This window comes from Salvia hispanica, chromosome 4 (assembly GCF_023119035.1).
Source record: "Salvia hispanica cultivar TCC Black 2014 chromosome 4, UniMelb_Shisp_WGS_1.0, whole genome shotgun sequence".
Lineage (NCBI taxonomy): Eukaryota > Viridiplantae > Streptophyta > Magnoliopsida > Lamiales > Lamiaceae > Salvia > Salvia hispanica.
The window spans coordinates 27,167,827-27,182,323 of NC_062968.1; the positions used below are offsets into that span (position 1 = coordinate 27,167,827).

At 36.7% G+C, this 14,497-nt stretch overlaps 2 protein-coding genes across 2 annotated transcripts; both read left to right on the forward strand.

Moving 5' to 3' along the window:
• Positions 1-699: 699 nt before the first annotated feature.
• Positions 700-10,787, forward strand: LOC125222781 (myosin-11-like). Its single transcript, XM_048125588.1, has 38 exons — positions 700-834; positions 1,178-1,321; positions 1,432-1,577; positions 1,696-1,852; positions 2,050-2,108; positions 2,209-2,368; positions 2,474-2,623; positions 2,710-2,846; positions 2,923-3,069; positions 3,138-3,239; positions 3,317-3,374; positions 3,456-3,557; positions 3,748-3,785; positions 3,853-3,979; positions 4,071-4,253; positions 4,366-4,497; positions 4,601-4,710; positions 4,793-4,853; positions 5,104-5,281; positions 5,412-5,617; positions 5,682-5,801; positions 6,494-6,592; positions 6,765-6,986; positions 7,078-7,217; positions 7,596-7,710; positions 7,806-7,832; positions 7,915-8,166; positions 8,240-8,395; positions 8,472-8,669; positions 8,780-8,923; positions 9,295-9,365; positions 9,438-9,537; positions 9,607-9,663; positions 9,697-9,753; positions 9,842-9,922; positions 10,027-10,109; positions 10,197-10,396; positions 10,483-10,787. The coding sequence occupies exons 1-37, from the start codon at positions 700-702 to the stop codon at positions 10,318-10,320; spliced, it is 4,578 nt and encodes a 1,525-aa protein (XP_047981545.1). The 3' UTR covers positions 10,321-10,396; positions 10,483-10,787.
• Positions 10,788-11,741: 954 nt separating this feature from the next.
• Positions 11,742-12,504, forward strand: LOC125222780 (transcriptional regulator SUPERMAN-like). The gene has a single exon (XM_048125587.1). It carries the CDS (start codon positions 11,801-11,803, stop codon positions 12,326-12,328), a length of 528 nt encoding a protein of 175 aa, XP_047981544.1. The 5' UTR covers positions 11,742-11,800; the 3' UTR covers positions 12,329-12,504.
• Positions 12,505-14,497: the final 1,993 nt, after the last annotated feature.

Below are 14,497 nucleotides of genomic sequence, written 5' to 3' on the forward strand. Positions count from 1 at the left end.
CCGATGAAGCATTCAACCCCTCTCCGCCACCGTAGGTTTCTCCCCGAGATGCCTCTCCCCTCCACAAATCCATTCTCCCTCCTTCATCCTAATCTCTCACTCTCCCCACTCACAATTCCATTTGATCCATTTCCATGTTTAATCAACACAACCACATTTCTCAATTTCACTCATTTTTCCTCCCGCGCTCTCACCACATTGTCGCTCCAGCTCATCCCCACGCTCGATAACCGCTTTCATGAATTTGGATCGGGATTCTGGTTGTTCCTGAACGCGAATCGTAGGGTTTCGTGTTTGATCGGAAATCGATGCTCTGCGTCACTTGAGTTAATATGGTATATGCCGCATTTTACATCTTTGATTTGATTACTACTATGATGTTTATGCAATCACGAGAAATTTCTAGTGCTCCTTCAGAAAATGCTGTAAAATTAGGGTCATTTGTCCTGTTTTCATCATTGATTGGGTGTGGAATAAGGCAATAAGCTGTTTATGAAGGTCGTTTTAGTGTATTCAGAATACGGAGCGGTTATTGATCAATCTCCCAATCTCATAATATGGTACTGAAACTGAACTTTATGATCAAGGCATTGGTGTAATGCGTAGTGGAATTTAGTTTGCTACTGGCTAAACATAAAAAAGCAACGAGAGTTTGCATGTATTGAAATATTGATTTGCTGAAGATCTTGTTGATTTCATATGCAGGGTACCCCGGTTAATATCACTGTAGGCTCTCACGTCTGGGCTGAAGACCCGGACGTTTCTTGGATTGATGGTGTGGTGTCTAAGATAAATGGAGCTGAAGTGGAAGTAGATGCATCTAACGGGAAGAAGGTAATTTGTTTCTTATTAAACACTTTGACAGCTTATTAAAAAATATCTGAGGTTACGATAAGCCAAAAGCCTTCAAAGAAAAGATATTTGAAATTTGGAAAGCTTAATATATCTACTGAATCGTTAGAGTTATTGGATGGGATAGATGATAACTTGCAGGAAACATGAGTATTTCTTCACAATTTTCCCGAACTATCTTTGTTTGCGCTTGAGAAAGAAATGATAAGTAATCATTATATTATGAATTCTCACATACACAGTTAAGGGACATGGAGATTTTTCTTTTCAAGTGTAGTTATCTGTCAATGCCAAGTGTATATATTTTGTCTTTTCAAATTATCAGATTGTTGCGAAATTAGCAAACATATACCCTAAAGATGAGGATGCACCTCCTGGAGGGGTTGATGACATGACCAAGCTATCATATTTGCATGAGCCAGGAGTGCTGCAGAACTTGGCAGCAAGATTCCAGCTCAATGAAATTTATGTAAGATAATTGTAATGTCGACTTCAAAATTTTGCTCGTTCCTTGTTCTTCCTGATATGATCATCTGTTGCGCCATTTAATTTTTACATCCTACTCTTGGATTTCGACAGACTTACACTGGAAGTATTCTTATTGCCATCAACCCATTTCAAAGGCTTCCTCACCTTTACGATGGCCACATGATGGACCAATACAAGGGAGCACCATTTGGGGAACTGAGTCCTCATGTATTTGCTATTGCTGATATGTCTTACAGGTGATAGACAATGTCCCCTTGCCTTCTTTCTTTCATTCGTTCTTCCCACCCCTTTCATTCTTTTGGTTTGTTTTTTAGATTAGATATAGTTCAAATAAATTATGATATTTTGAGTTAGGGCAATGATAAACGAGAAAAAAAGCAACGCGATTTTGGTGAGTGGTGAAAGTGGTGCTGGTAAGACAGAAACGACTAAGATGCTTATGCGATACCTCGCCTATTTGGGAGGCCGTAAAGGAACTGAAGGGCGCACAGTTGAACAACAAGTTCTTGAGGTAAAATATGTCATGTGGTTCTATTTCATCTGCAATGTTGAGAATCATTGGGAGATTTTGAGATTGATGCTCCAGCCGCTAATGTCCCGATTATTTGGCTTTTCCAGTAAAAACCATGGTTTTTAAACTAATACATTTTTCCATGAGTAATTACCCGTATTGAACAAATTTGAAGTTCTCTGAGTGGTTCGGTGCAGTCGAATCCGGTGCTTGAAGCATTTGGAAATGCAAAAACTGTCAGAAACAATAATTCGAGGTTAGAAGTTTGACCAAGTTGTATAAGATAATGTTTGCTATAAAAATGTGAAAAATTATAGTCTCTACCACCCCGTGTGCTAATTAATTTGGTGGTGCAGTCGCTTCGGCAAATTTGTTGAGATTCAGTTTGATAAGCAAGGAAGAATATCAGGGGCAGCCATTAGAACATATCTTCTGGAGAGATCGCGGGTCTGCCAAATTTCAGATCCTGAACGCAATTATCATTGTTTCTACCTTCTTTGTGCAGCGCCAAAGGAGGTAATCTAATATTACACTATCTTTCAAGCTTATTTTTCAGATCAATACCTATAAAATTATACTAGTATTTGTTTTATTTTTCTCAGTAGTTGTACATCTTATCAGGATGTTGACAAATATAAGCTGGGACATCCAAAAACATTTCACTATCTTAATCAGTCTAGCTGTATTGAGCTCGTTGGTGTAAGTGATGCTCAGGATTTCTTGGCTACAAGGAGGGCCATGGATATTGTTGGAATAAGTAAAACAGAACAGGTGCAATCTTATTACTCATATTTATATCTTTCAAGGTGTTTTATTTTCTTTCTGAAGGTGCTTAAAATTTTTTTGTCATTTTTCAGGATGCAATTTTTAGGGTGGTGGCATCTATTCTTCATCTTGGTAATATTGAATTCACCAAGGGGAAGGATGCTGATTCATCACTACTGAAAGATGATAAATCAAAATTCCATCTTCAGACTGTGGCAGAGCTTCTAATGTAAGTTCTATCTTAAATTAGTAGTATCTGTTAGTATTTATGGTCTTCTAACTTTTGAATTTCTTATCCTTATTAGGTGTGATCTTGCTTCACTGCAAGATGCATTGCTGAAGCGTGTGATGATAACTCCAGAAGAAGTTATTAAGAGAAGTCTGGATCCTGAAGGTGCAAAAATGAGCAGGGATGGCTTCGCGAAGACGATGTATTCCCGCTTGTTTGACTGGTAGGGTGCTTCCTGTGACTTTTCTTTTGTTTCACGGTTTAGTAACCTCTGGTTCTTAAAATATGCAGGTTGGTCGAAAAAATTAATAATTCGATTGGGCAAGATCCAAATTCCAATGTTCTTATTGGTGTTCTTGATATCTATGGTTTTGAAAGTTTCAAAACTAACAGGTAAGCTTTGATTGAACACTGCCAAGATGGTATTTTATCGGGACTGTCTGAGCTAACTCACAATCTTGTACCATCAGTTTTGAACAGTTTTGCATTAATTTTACCAATGAAAAGCTACAGCAGCATTTTAATCAGGTACTCCACTTTCCAGCTAATTTGACTTGACGATGTTTAACAATAGCTGTCACTAAATTCCTACAAATTTCCTTTTTTCAGCATGTTTTCAAGATGGAGCAGGAAGAATACACCAAAGAAGCGATCGAATGGAGCTATATAGAATTTGTCGACAACCAAGACGTCCTCGATCTTATTGAAAAGGTTGCTTAATAAATACAAAGATGATATGCTTTGGGCTAGATTTAGTGGTAGTTCATGTTACTTGGCTTGCATATTATCAACCTCAAATGCGCATAACCTAATTAGGCCTCTAATTCTAGCATTAGCAGTTATATCTCTGTATGCTTTTGAAGTAATAGTTTCACAAAAATGGCTTTTACTGCTTTTGCAGAAACCTGGAGGGATCATTGCTCTTCTTGATGAGGCCTGGTAAGGTTTTACATTTCTCATTACACTTCTGTAGTTATATCACCTTTTTTTCCATTGACCTTTTCAGTATGTTTCCGAAGTCGACATATGAAACTTTTTCACAAAAGCTTTTCCAGACATTTAAATCCCACAAACGTTTCATCAAACCAAAGCTGTCCCGTACAGATTTTACAATTGCTCATTATGCTGGAGAGGTAACTTGGATTGATTCTTGTCATGATGATTTTTCTGTAACCTTTTGATATTTAACTCTGATGAATATGTTGTCCTATTTTATGCCCCCAGGTTTTGTATCAATCTGAACTGTTCTTGGATAAAAACAAAGATTATGTCGTTTCTGAACATCAAGAGTTGCTCTGTGCTTCCAAATGTCCATTTGTAGCAGGATTGTTTCCTCCTGTTCCTGAAGAAACAACCAAATCTTCAAAAAATTCATCCAAGTTTTCATCAATAGGGTCTCGCTTCAAGGTACATCTGGTTTTTCGAGCTTGGTATTTCCATTACATCAATCCTTTTATAATACCGAGCTCATGAGATCCTTCAGTAAGTCAAAAACTGATATTTTCCTTAATTTGTACAGCTGCAACTCCAACAATTGATGGAAACACTGAATTCTACGGATCCTCACTACGTTAGATGCGTGAAGCCTAATAATCTACTCAAGCCTGGTATTTTTGAGAACGTCAATATCATGCAGCAGCTACGTTGTGGTGTGAGTGCAGACAGCTTTGCCACTTTTAGATTCTTGACAAGTTATTAGTTGATATTTTATTAAATCGAAAGCCAAGTTGTTTCCTCCCCCATTTTATTGACAGGGTGTTTTAGAGGCAATTAGAATTAGTTGTGCTGGCTACCCTACTCGTAGGACATTTTATGAATTTCTTCATCGTTTTGGTATTCTTGCACCGGAGGCCTTGGAAGGAAAGTAAGTAAATTTCTGTTGGACTTCACCATATGATAAAGGCTAATAATATCCTGAAGTAAAAATCCCTTATGATGGTGAGCAGTACTGATGAAAAAACAGCATGTAAAAAGATTTTGGAGAAAATGAAGATGACTGGAGCTCAGGTAATTTAATAGTTTTCATTCTTGACAAATATATTAATATGAGATTAAGGAAGATTCTTGATATTCATTTCTATTGTAAAGAATAGAGAGGAATAATTGGAGGAAGAAGACCGGATGTTATAGTCTTGCATTTTTTTTAAAAATTTTATGTTTGAGGCATGTTCTGTAAATTGCCCGCCCCCCCCCCTCTCTCTCATGTTTATGGTTTTACTTATGTTTGTATGTACTATTATATGTATTGTGATTGCAGACTGGAAAAACAAAGGTCTTCCTCAGAGCTGGTCAGATGGCTGATTTAGATGCTCGGAGAGCACAAATACTTGGTACTGCAGCGGCAAAAATACAGAGAAGAATTCGAACTTATATTTCCCGGAAGTACTTCATTGTTTTGTTGAGGATGGCAATTTCAATGCAAGCTATTTGTAGAGGTTCGCCTACTATCTCTCTCCTACTTTTCATATTGTATCCATCCCTCACTTGAAATGCTTTAGCTTCCTGATGCTTAGATATTGCTATGTTTATTAACTGGAACGATGCTTCTTTAACCATTCCTCTCAGGAAGACTTGCTTGCAGACAGTTTAGCAACTTGAAAAAGGAGGCGGCTTCTATTAGAATCCAGACAAGCTTGAGAGGACACTTGACCAGGAAGAACTACTCGAGACTCAAGGTGTCGGTTGTCGTAGTGCAAACAGGGGTCCGAGCAATGGCTGCCCACCGTCAGTTTAGAAACAAGAACCAGGCTAAAGCAGCTACTATTATACAGGTGACAGAACATTTCACTAAGCAAAGTTTTAAGGCTTATTGATGTCATATCATATCATTTTCAGGCTCGCTGGCGCTGTCATAGAGATCATTCATACTATAAGAGACTCATAAAGTCATCGATAGTAGCCCAGTGCAGATGGAGAGGAAGGTGTTCTAGGAAAGAGCTTCGAAAATTGAAAATGGTATGATTTGGTTTTTTAGTATAAACTTATTACGCTCTGCCATCTTGAGTATCTTATTAATATGAGATTTTGTATAGAAACTACTCCTGGGATTCCTATTAACCAAACATCCCCTTGTAGAACTTTAGATATCACCTTGGAGTTTGTATTTGTCTTACAAACTCCACCCTCATTACGTGCAATTTTCTACAAAAAAAGAAACAATTTTCTGTATATCAAAAAATTGGTTGCTTTTTTTTTTGTTTGGAGGAAAAGGTAAACACCTCAAGGGTTAAAGTTACAATTTATCCTATACTAAGTATTTAATTGATCGTTTGTGATTTTTTAGTCATATGAGGTTATGTTATACTCCCTCTGTCCATCAAGAGTGTTCAACAATGAGGATGACACAGGTTTCAATTAGATATTTGCAGAGAAAGTGTGCCATCAAGGGCGAACTATGGGTTAAAATGGTGGGACAAGGGTAGGTTTTTTGTAAAAAAATGAGTATTTTTAGCGGAAATTATAAAGGAAAGTTGCACACTCTCTGTGGACATCTAATAAGGAAATTGTTGCATGCTCTTTGACGGAGGAAGTATAGCTTACAACATATGTTTGTGACTGAGGAATCCAGATGCGTTATGGCGGATTAACAAAGTGTTTTTTCATCCCTCTTTATCTATACACTTCCGATGGACTCTTCATATTTGCAGGCTGCTAAAGAAACTGGCGCTCTTAAAGAAGCGAAGGATAAGCTTGAAAAGGTGGTGGAAGACCTCACACTGCGTGTTCAGCTGGAAAAACGTCGGAGGGTAAATAACTTCTTGGTTACTAAATTCTTATGGGTAGACGTTGTGCACCTACATGTTTTTATGTCTATTTTATAACCTGGATAAGTTCTTCATTAAAAATAATCAACTTGATTAAAGATGAGATATTAGGTACTTGCTCTTGGCATATGTTAAATTGAAAACCTTATTCCAGACTGACATAGAAGAGGAAAAAGTCCAAGAAATAGCAAAGATGCAGCAGGCCATGGATGCCTTGCAAAGCAAATTGGACGAAGCAAATGCACATATTGTCCAAGAACGTGATGCAGCTCAGAAAGCAATTGTAGAAGCCACCACTATTGTCCAAGAAACTCAAGTTCCTGTTGAGGATACAGCAAAGATAGAGGCTCTTACTGCAGAAATGGAGAAACTGAAGGTAATGCTCTTCCAGTTGTGATTTATGTTAACTCTCCTTCAATTCTAGTCATGTTGGATTCATTTCTCGATATAATACCTATGGTTCACAGGAGGAGTTGCAAGCTGAAAAGGAACGAGCTGATGCTGCTGAAAAGAAGCACGATGAAACCCAGACTTCAATTGAGGGAAAGAGTCAGAAGCTAGATGAAACTGAGAAAAGAGTATTATTGTTTCAGGAGTCTATGAGCAGGTACAGTGTTTCTAGTCCTTCTCCCTGATCATCACTTAAATCCAAATTTGGATTGTGTGTTTCATTTTCCTTTCAAAACTGATGCATAATGCATACGCTAACCATTTTTTTGACTAATTAGTATACAATTGCACCATCAATTCACCAACACCATGAATAACATCAGGCCAAAATATTTAAATTCTGTTTTTATTATTTTCATCCATATCCTCAACATTTCCAAATTGATTCCAAACTACGTTTACCATTTCTATGTGATATTAACTTCTCGCAATCCAAATGAAATTGTTTCTGATGTTTGTTCATCTGATTTATCTTTGTCTTGCACAGTTTAGCATTAAAGTTCATATAATTGATCTTAATTTGCCATTGCTTTAGGCTTGAAGAGAAGTTGAGTAATGTAGAATCAGAAAATAAGGTTCTTCGCCAGCAAGCCCTGACTATGGCGCAGAACAATAAAATGTTGTCAAGAAATTCAAGGTCAATTATGCAGGTAAATCTATATTAAACTGTTCCGTAAAAAATTCCACCAAATAAAGTATTTTTACTAATATATCTATTCTAATTTTGCTTTATGAAACTTGTCAGAGGGCTGAAAGCACAAAACAAGCGGTAGTAAGTCATCTATTTGTAAGTTATACTTTGTCAGTTAACCACATCAGTTTCTAATGTTGGTGTAATTTTAATATTGTAATAGGACTTCCATAGTCCTTCAATGATCTTAAGGGAACAGCAAGAGGATGACAGACCTCAAAAGTCACTAAATGAGAAGCAACAAGAGTATCAAGATCTGCTTATCCGTTGTATCGCTCAGAATTTGGGCTTCTCCAAAGGCAGACCGATTGCAGCCTGCATCATCTACAAATGTCTGAGGCAGTGGCATTCATTTGAGGTTGAGAGGACGAGCATTTTTGATAGGATAATACAAACCATTGGCAATGCTATTGAGGTAATGATCATCAAATCCGACTGGCAGTTGTGTAGTACCCCTTTATGACTTTAAAGTGCCTTTTGAACTGAAGACCCAGGACAACAATGAAATCTTGGCGTATTGGCTGTCCAATGCATCAACCTTATTGCTACTGTTGCAACGCACACTGAAAGCTGGAGGAGGAGCTGGAGCAGCTCCACAACATAGGCGATCTCCTTCATCCTCACTATTTGGGAGAATGACAATGGTACAACTTAATGCCATTTGGATGTTCAGGTTAAGTCTATAAGCTTTTCATTTCTGTTCGAAATGTTTCCCCCCAGAGTTTCCGCAGCACCCCTCCAGGTGTTAATCTGTCATTACTCGGTGAGGATGCAACGGGTTCCGTACGCCAAGTGGATGCCAAATACCCTGCATTGTTGTTTAAACAGCAGTTAACTGCTTACGTCGAGAAGATTTACGGAATGATTCGGGACAATCTGAAGAAAGAGATTTCTCCACAACTTGGACTTTGCATTCAGGTGTTTTTCATGTAACTCTTAAGAATTATCAAAGGAATTCAGATTAGCTTATGCAGAACAACATCAGGTGGAAAGTTTCATTCATCATATTTGTATCCTGATTGGTACAGGCTCCAAGAATATCCAGAGCAAACTTAATTAAAGGAGGAGCACGTAATCTGGCAAATGCTGCCGCTCAGGACATCTTGATTGCCCATTGGCAAGGAATTGTGAGCAGCCTCGGGAATTTCCTGAATATGCTGAAAACAAATCACGTAAGGAGATTCGTTTTCCTTTATATAGATTAACAGAAATTCTATTTTGCTTTCCTCGTCATCTTGCTCATTATTTTATGATTATATACTTTTGATTATTGGTTCAGAATATTCCTTTTAGTTAGAAAGTTCATGATACTTCTGCATCTTCATATGATGCATACAGTGGTGATGATTTTCAGTAGTGCTTTTACCATGTTGGTTATCATTCTAAGATAGGAGTATAAAATTTGAATATGTTCAACCTGTTAACATGTGTGATTTTTGTGGTCAGGATCATTTGGCTAATTCCTACACATGATACATGTTTTTAATGCAAATTTAAGCAGATGTTTATGTATTCCAATTATTGTGCACTCGTAAATCTTCAGGCACCTCCATTTTTGGTTCGGAAAGTGTTCACCCAAATATTCTCTTTCATCAATGTGCAGTTATTCAACAGGTGCACCATATTACTTTTCTCTACTTTAGTGTACGTACTGTTCATTACTTGAAGTAATGTTGTTTCTTGCAGCCTTTTGCTGAGAAGAGAATGCTGTTCATTTAGTAATGGCGAATACGTCAAGGCTGGATTGGCTGAATTGGAGCACTGGTGTTACAAAGCAACTGATGAGGTATACAATTCTAGCAACTAAAAATACAGGCCATTCATCTTATCGTGCTAAATTTGCTGTGTATTCCAGTATTCTGGTACAGCATGGGATGAGCTCAAGCATATACGACAGGCTATAGGATTCCTGGTATTCTCTCTCTCTCTCACTGTTTTTGTTCAGGTCATACACCAGAAGCCAAAGAAGACTCTCGATGAAATAAGTCACGATCTTTGTCCTGTACGTCTTAATCTGTGTTTTCTCTTTACATAACTTATTTTCTGGTGTCAACATTTCGCTCTTAACAAGTTTCTTGCGCCTTTAACAGGTCCTCAGTATACAACAGCTGTACAGGATCAGCACGATGTACTGGGATGACAAATATGGCACGCATAGCTTATCACCAGATGTAAGTGATTGTTCTCGTCTTACCTGTGCTGCAATGACTATTATGTTGAGAAACATATTGGTCGACTGAGTTGATTTCTTCCTTTACTTGCGTTTTGTTGAAAGGTGGTATCGAGCATGAGGATACTAATGACTGAGGATTCAAACAATGCTGTTAGTAGTTCTTTCCTGCTGGATGATGATTCAAGGTTAGATACGAAAACTGTCCATATTTAAGTAACTTTTGTCAATCTTTCCCTTCGGTTGAATCTTAGCTCAAATTACTTGTTTTGCAGCATTCCGTTTTCTGTGGATGACATGTCAAAATCAATGGAGACATTTGATATTTCAGACATAGAACCACCACCACTTATTCGCGAAAACTCTGGCTTCAGCTTTTTACTTCCTCAAGCTACCTGATCATGTCTGACTGTGTCTTTATCTATTATCCGTACTGAAACATCCTTGTTTGGTGATGTCGCCGGATGGAAAAACAGTAAGTGAACCGTAATTATCGAGCGCTACATTTTTCATTGCAAGTCATCTTACTTACATTGCACGTCTCTGATTTCATTGGAGAAGCTCGTGCTTGGATTATATGAAACTCGAACAATAATGTTTGCGAACTTAGTTGCTGGTCGATGTCTAGACTCTAAGAAGATTGTCTCAACCAGGTTGCATAGATATGAAGCTTCAGCTCAATCTTGAAATTATTGGCTATCCCACTTCTTTTTCCTTAAGACATTTGATGATTATATATATATATATATACTCATATGATTGATGAAACATGGGAATTCATATTGATGTAATAATCCCAGGTATTGTTTTGTAAGCATATCCAATACTACTGATTTGGCAGAAAGCATAGTGTTTATATGGATGAAACTCATGATCATTCTCTTTTGAAATTATAGTTGTAAAGCATGTTTCGGATTCAATAATTTTATACCTTTGGTGTAGTGATAAAAAGGGAACTCACAGACCATACAAGGATATGTATGGGAGGGATCAAATGAGTCACCTCCTTATCGTGAGTCTGTGAGTTCCCTTTTTATTAATGCGTTGGACTTATAATAGTGTACCAAATTCATTGTACTATAATTTATTGAATACTCGAAAAATATATAAAGGCTACAAAGAATCTTTTTGAATGAGTTATTATTGAATACAAAAAAAGGAGCAACGTACAACATATTTTGGCACCATTTCAGTGTTGCCATTTGTGACATGTTATTGAGTACTAGCACATGGACTGTCCACTTTTTACTATGTTTCAACACCCTTTTCACACGAACCATATACATTGATTAATTGCATAATGAGAAAGTTAAATTAAAGTTAAAACTGCAAATTTAGTAGGATGCAAAAGGCATTATCAATTTTCTTCACAATTAAGTAAATAATTACATCTATAATATTTTTTTAAAACAATATATTTGGTATACACCATTTCATAACTAGATATGTAGAGCTTGATTTCATCCGTGTCATCACCACAAAAATGAACTGATTGACAAACTTATTCTTTTGAATGTGTCAACTCCAACCCTCTCTCTCATATAATCAGTAATTCCGTTGAAAATCTTGATGAGTTAATTTGTGAGAGTTAGTGCAAGGATTCTTAGGACTAACAATCAAATAAATATGTATGTGAAGAGTGGTAAAACAGCCACTAGATTTCACCTCCATTTAGCTAAAAAATAACCCCAGTGCAACCCTAATTCTCATTGCACTCATTTTCCAAGCAATCCCCATTTTTGGCAACAGACAATTTGCAGATGAACTACTACAAAACTCAACCCCACAACCCTCAGTTCCAAACCCCAAATCTAATTCATTATTATCTCCTTTTTCAAGAAATCAAACAAGCCCTCCTCCCTCTTCATTTTCTCCATCTATGGACAGATATTCTCGAGACGGAGCGAATCTGAGCTTCGAGAGAGACCGGGCCTACGGGTTCTCGTGGCCTCAGAGGAACTATAGCTGCAGCTTTTGCAACAAGGAGTACAAATCTGCTCAAGCTCTTGGAGGTCACATGAATGTGCACAGGAGAGATAGAGCAAGAATGAGGCTTTCTCCAAACCCTAACCCTAACCCTAGTTTGTCATCGTCTTCGTCTGCGATGCCCTCCACAGCTAAGCTCTCGCCTTGTAATAATGTAGCACATCTTGCTGAGATCAGCTCACCGTCTCCACCTCCTCCCCGAGAAGATGAGCTTGGAGCCACCGCCCTTTCCTCACCGCGCCAAAGCATGGAGAAATGCAAGAATGGTGATGTGGAAATGCTTGAGTTTGCTAGCTTTTCAAGAAGAAATGATTTTATAAGATTGGATTTGAGCTTGGGTTTGATGCAAGATGCAAAGGAGGATTCGAGTTCGGATTTGGATTTGGATTTGGATTTGGAGCTTCGACTTGGTTGCTCATAGAGATGGTATGTCCAAAAATGTTTTTTATTTGGACCTTGAAATTTTTACCTCTTTCTTCCTTCCTCTTGGAATTTGGATTACCACTCTTTCAGCAGAGACAATTAAAAGCCAAAAAAATCATATAAAATGAATTGCAAATCACCTTTCTTTTCTTCTTGCTTAGAGATTGTGTGACGCCTTGGATCGGTATATAGTTAATTTCTTTCATTTCCTAGTTCTAACTCTTCAACTAATTTATTTATTTTTTATTTTCTAAATCAAGCATGTGTTGATCAATTTTCTTGTTTAATGTGTGATGATGATGATGCATCATATTTGGGAGAGAAGCATCTCATATAACTTAGCCCTAGTGTTTGGTTTAAACCAATAAAGTATTTTCTATTACTCATATTGTCCCCTTTATTTTTGTATTTTATTTAGCCGTGCATATACCATATATAGTTTGAAATAAAATAATCCCATCATTTTGTATACTCACATAATATGTAAGGCACGGAGTGTAAACCAATTTTGTCAAAAATGCTATCAATGTATGGGGCCTAACCCTTCCAAATTTATAATTAAAATAAAATTTTTAGACATACTATGCATTAATTAATTACAGTAGCTGGCCTTTCACAAACTCGTGATCAGTCCAAAAAGATTCTTTATTTATGAAAAAAAGAACAAAAAGTTTCAATAAATTGCTTTCAGTAGCTGAAAAGAAATGGTAGGAGTACTATCAAAAAATACCATGAAAGAGTGGAGAGTACAAGCACTGCGGTGCAGGGTACAAATCCATGTAACACAAAGGAAATAGGGATATTGCAATTTCCAAAGTCTGATCTTTTGCATGTTCCCAACGAAAGCATCATCACCTTTCTTTTTTTAGATCACACACATTTTCTCCCTTTCTAACCAAAGTAACACCATTTCCTACCTCATCACTTTCTATGTATTATGCCTTCAACCACACATTTCCTACCTTATTCATCAATTTGCAATCACCATGTTTTCATTTTCAAAAGAGAAATGAAACCCTAAAACAAACAAAACTATATAGAAAGTTATACTCCATAATTTATTCTGGATACTAAATTATTTCAAAAAATTTATGAATTAAAGGATAAATAATCATGTTTTATTTTTATCTAAAATTGGACGATTCTACTTCACTAATAACTTATTAGCGAACTCAATTTAAACCGACTGAAATTAAAAAAATATATATTAAATTTTCCGACGTGTTAGTAGAAAATCCAAATATTTAGGATTAAAGTTGACAATTGATAACCGAAAAAAAATTATGTAACCCAAATGACATGTAATCGAATAGCTCGACACCCAAACAGGTTAACCCGATGAACATCCCTAGTAGGCATTTGCGCTCCCTCCACATTTCAGACTCTGGATTCGCCACGGGACCGATATATACAAATATGTACTCCATATATTATATAACAATGTTTGTGTCAAGAGTTAAGATACTCCTCACAAGAGAGAGAAGGAAGGTTCCACCACAGGTGAAAAATGATAGACAAAAGAGGTAGTAATTTCAAAAAGGGTCTGTTTTTAGTGAAAGGAAATTAATAAGACAAGCTGTGATCATAGACAGAGGTATGGGTGTATATGAGAAAAAGGAGAGAGAGAGAGAGATAGGTATTAAGTAATTGAGCAGTGGGTAGATGTCACCACCTTCATCTTATCACCATTCACATTTAATTTCATACTTATTCTATGCTTGTCCTTTCCCAATCACTCATTTTGTACTACTCTCCATTTTCACTCTTACATAAATAATTCATCTTCTATCAATTCTTCTAGGATGAAGAATTTTAAAGACCAACTAATTAGTCTAAGGGTAATTTGATCAAATTCAATTTAAGGTATCGATTTCATCGACTATTTATCAAATTCAATTATTAGTTAGATCACTAATTAAGAGAATCTAAACCCACTCGAAGTATCTAGATCATGGTCACACGTTAGAACTAACATCAATGACTAATCCCTTTGTATGTAATTTATTGACTTCAAATGTAAATTAATAGTACTAATCATGTATTGCATGCTATCATCTCTCAAATCTCGTAACAAATTAATCAGTTATTAGTCAGATCACTTAAAGCACAATCATTTATCACTTCTTTAATTATTTAATCAACTACATAATAAATTAATCAATTACTA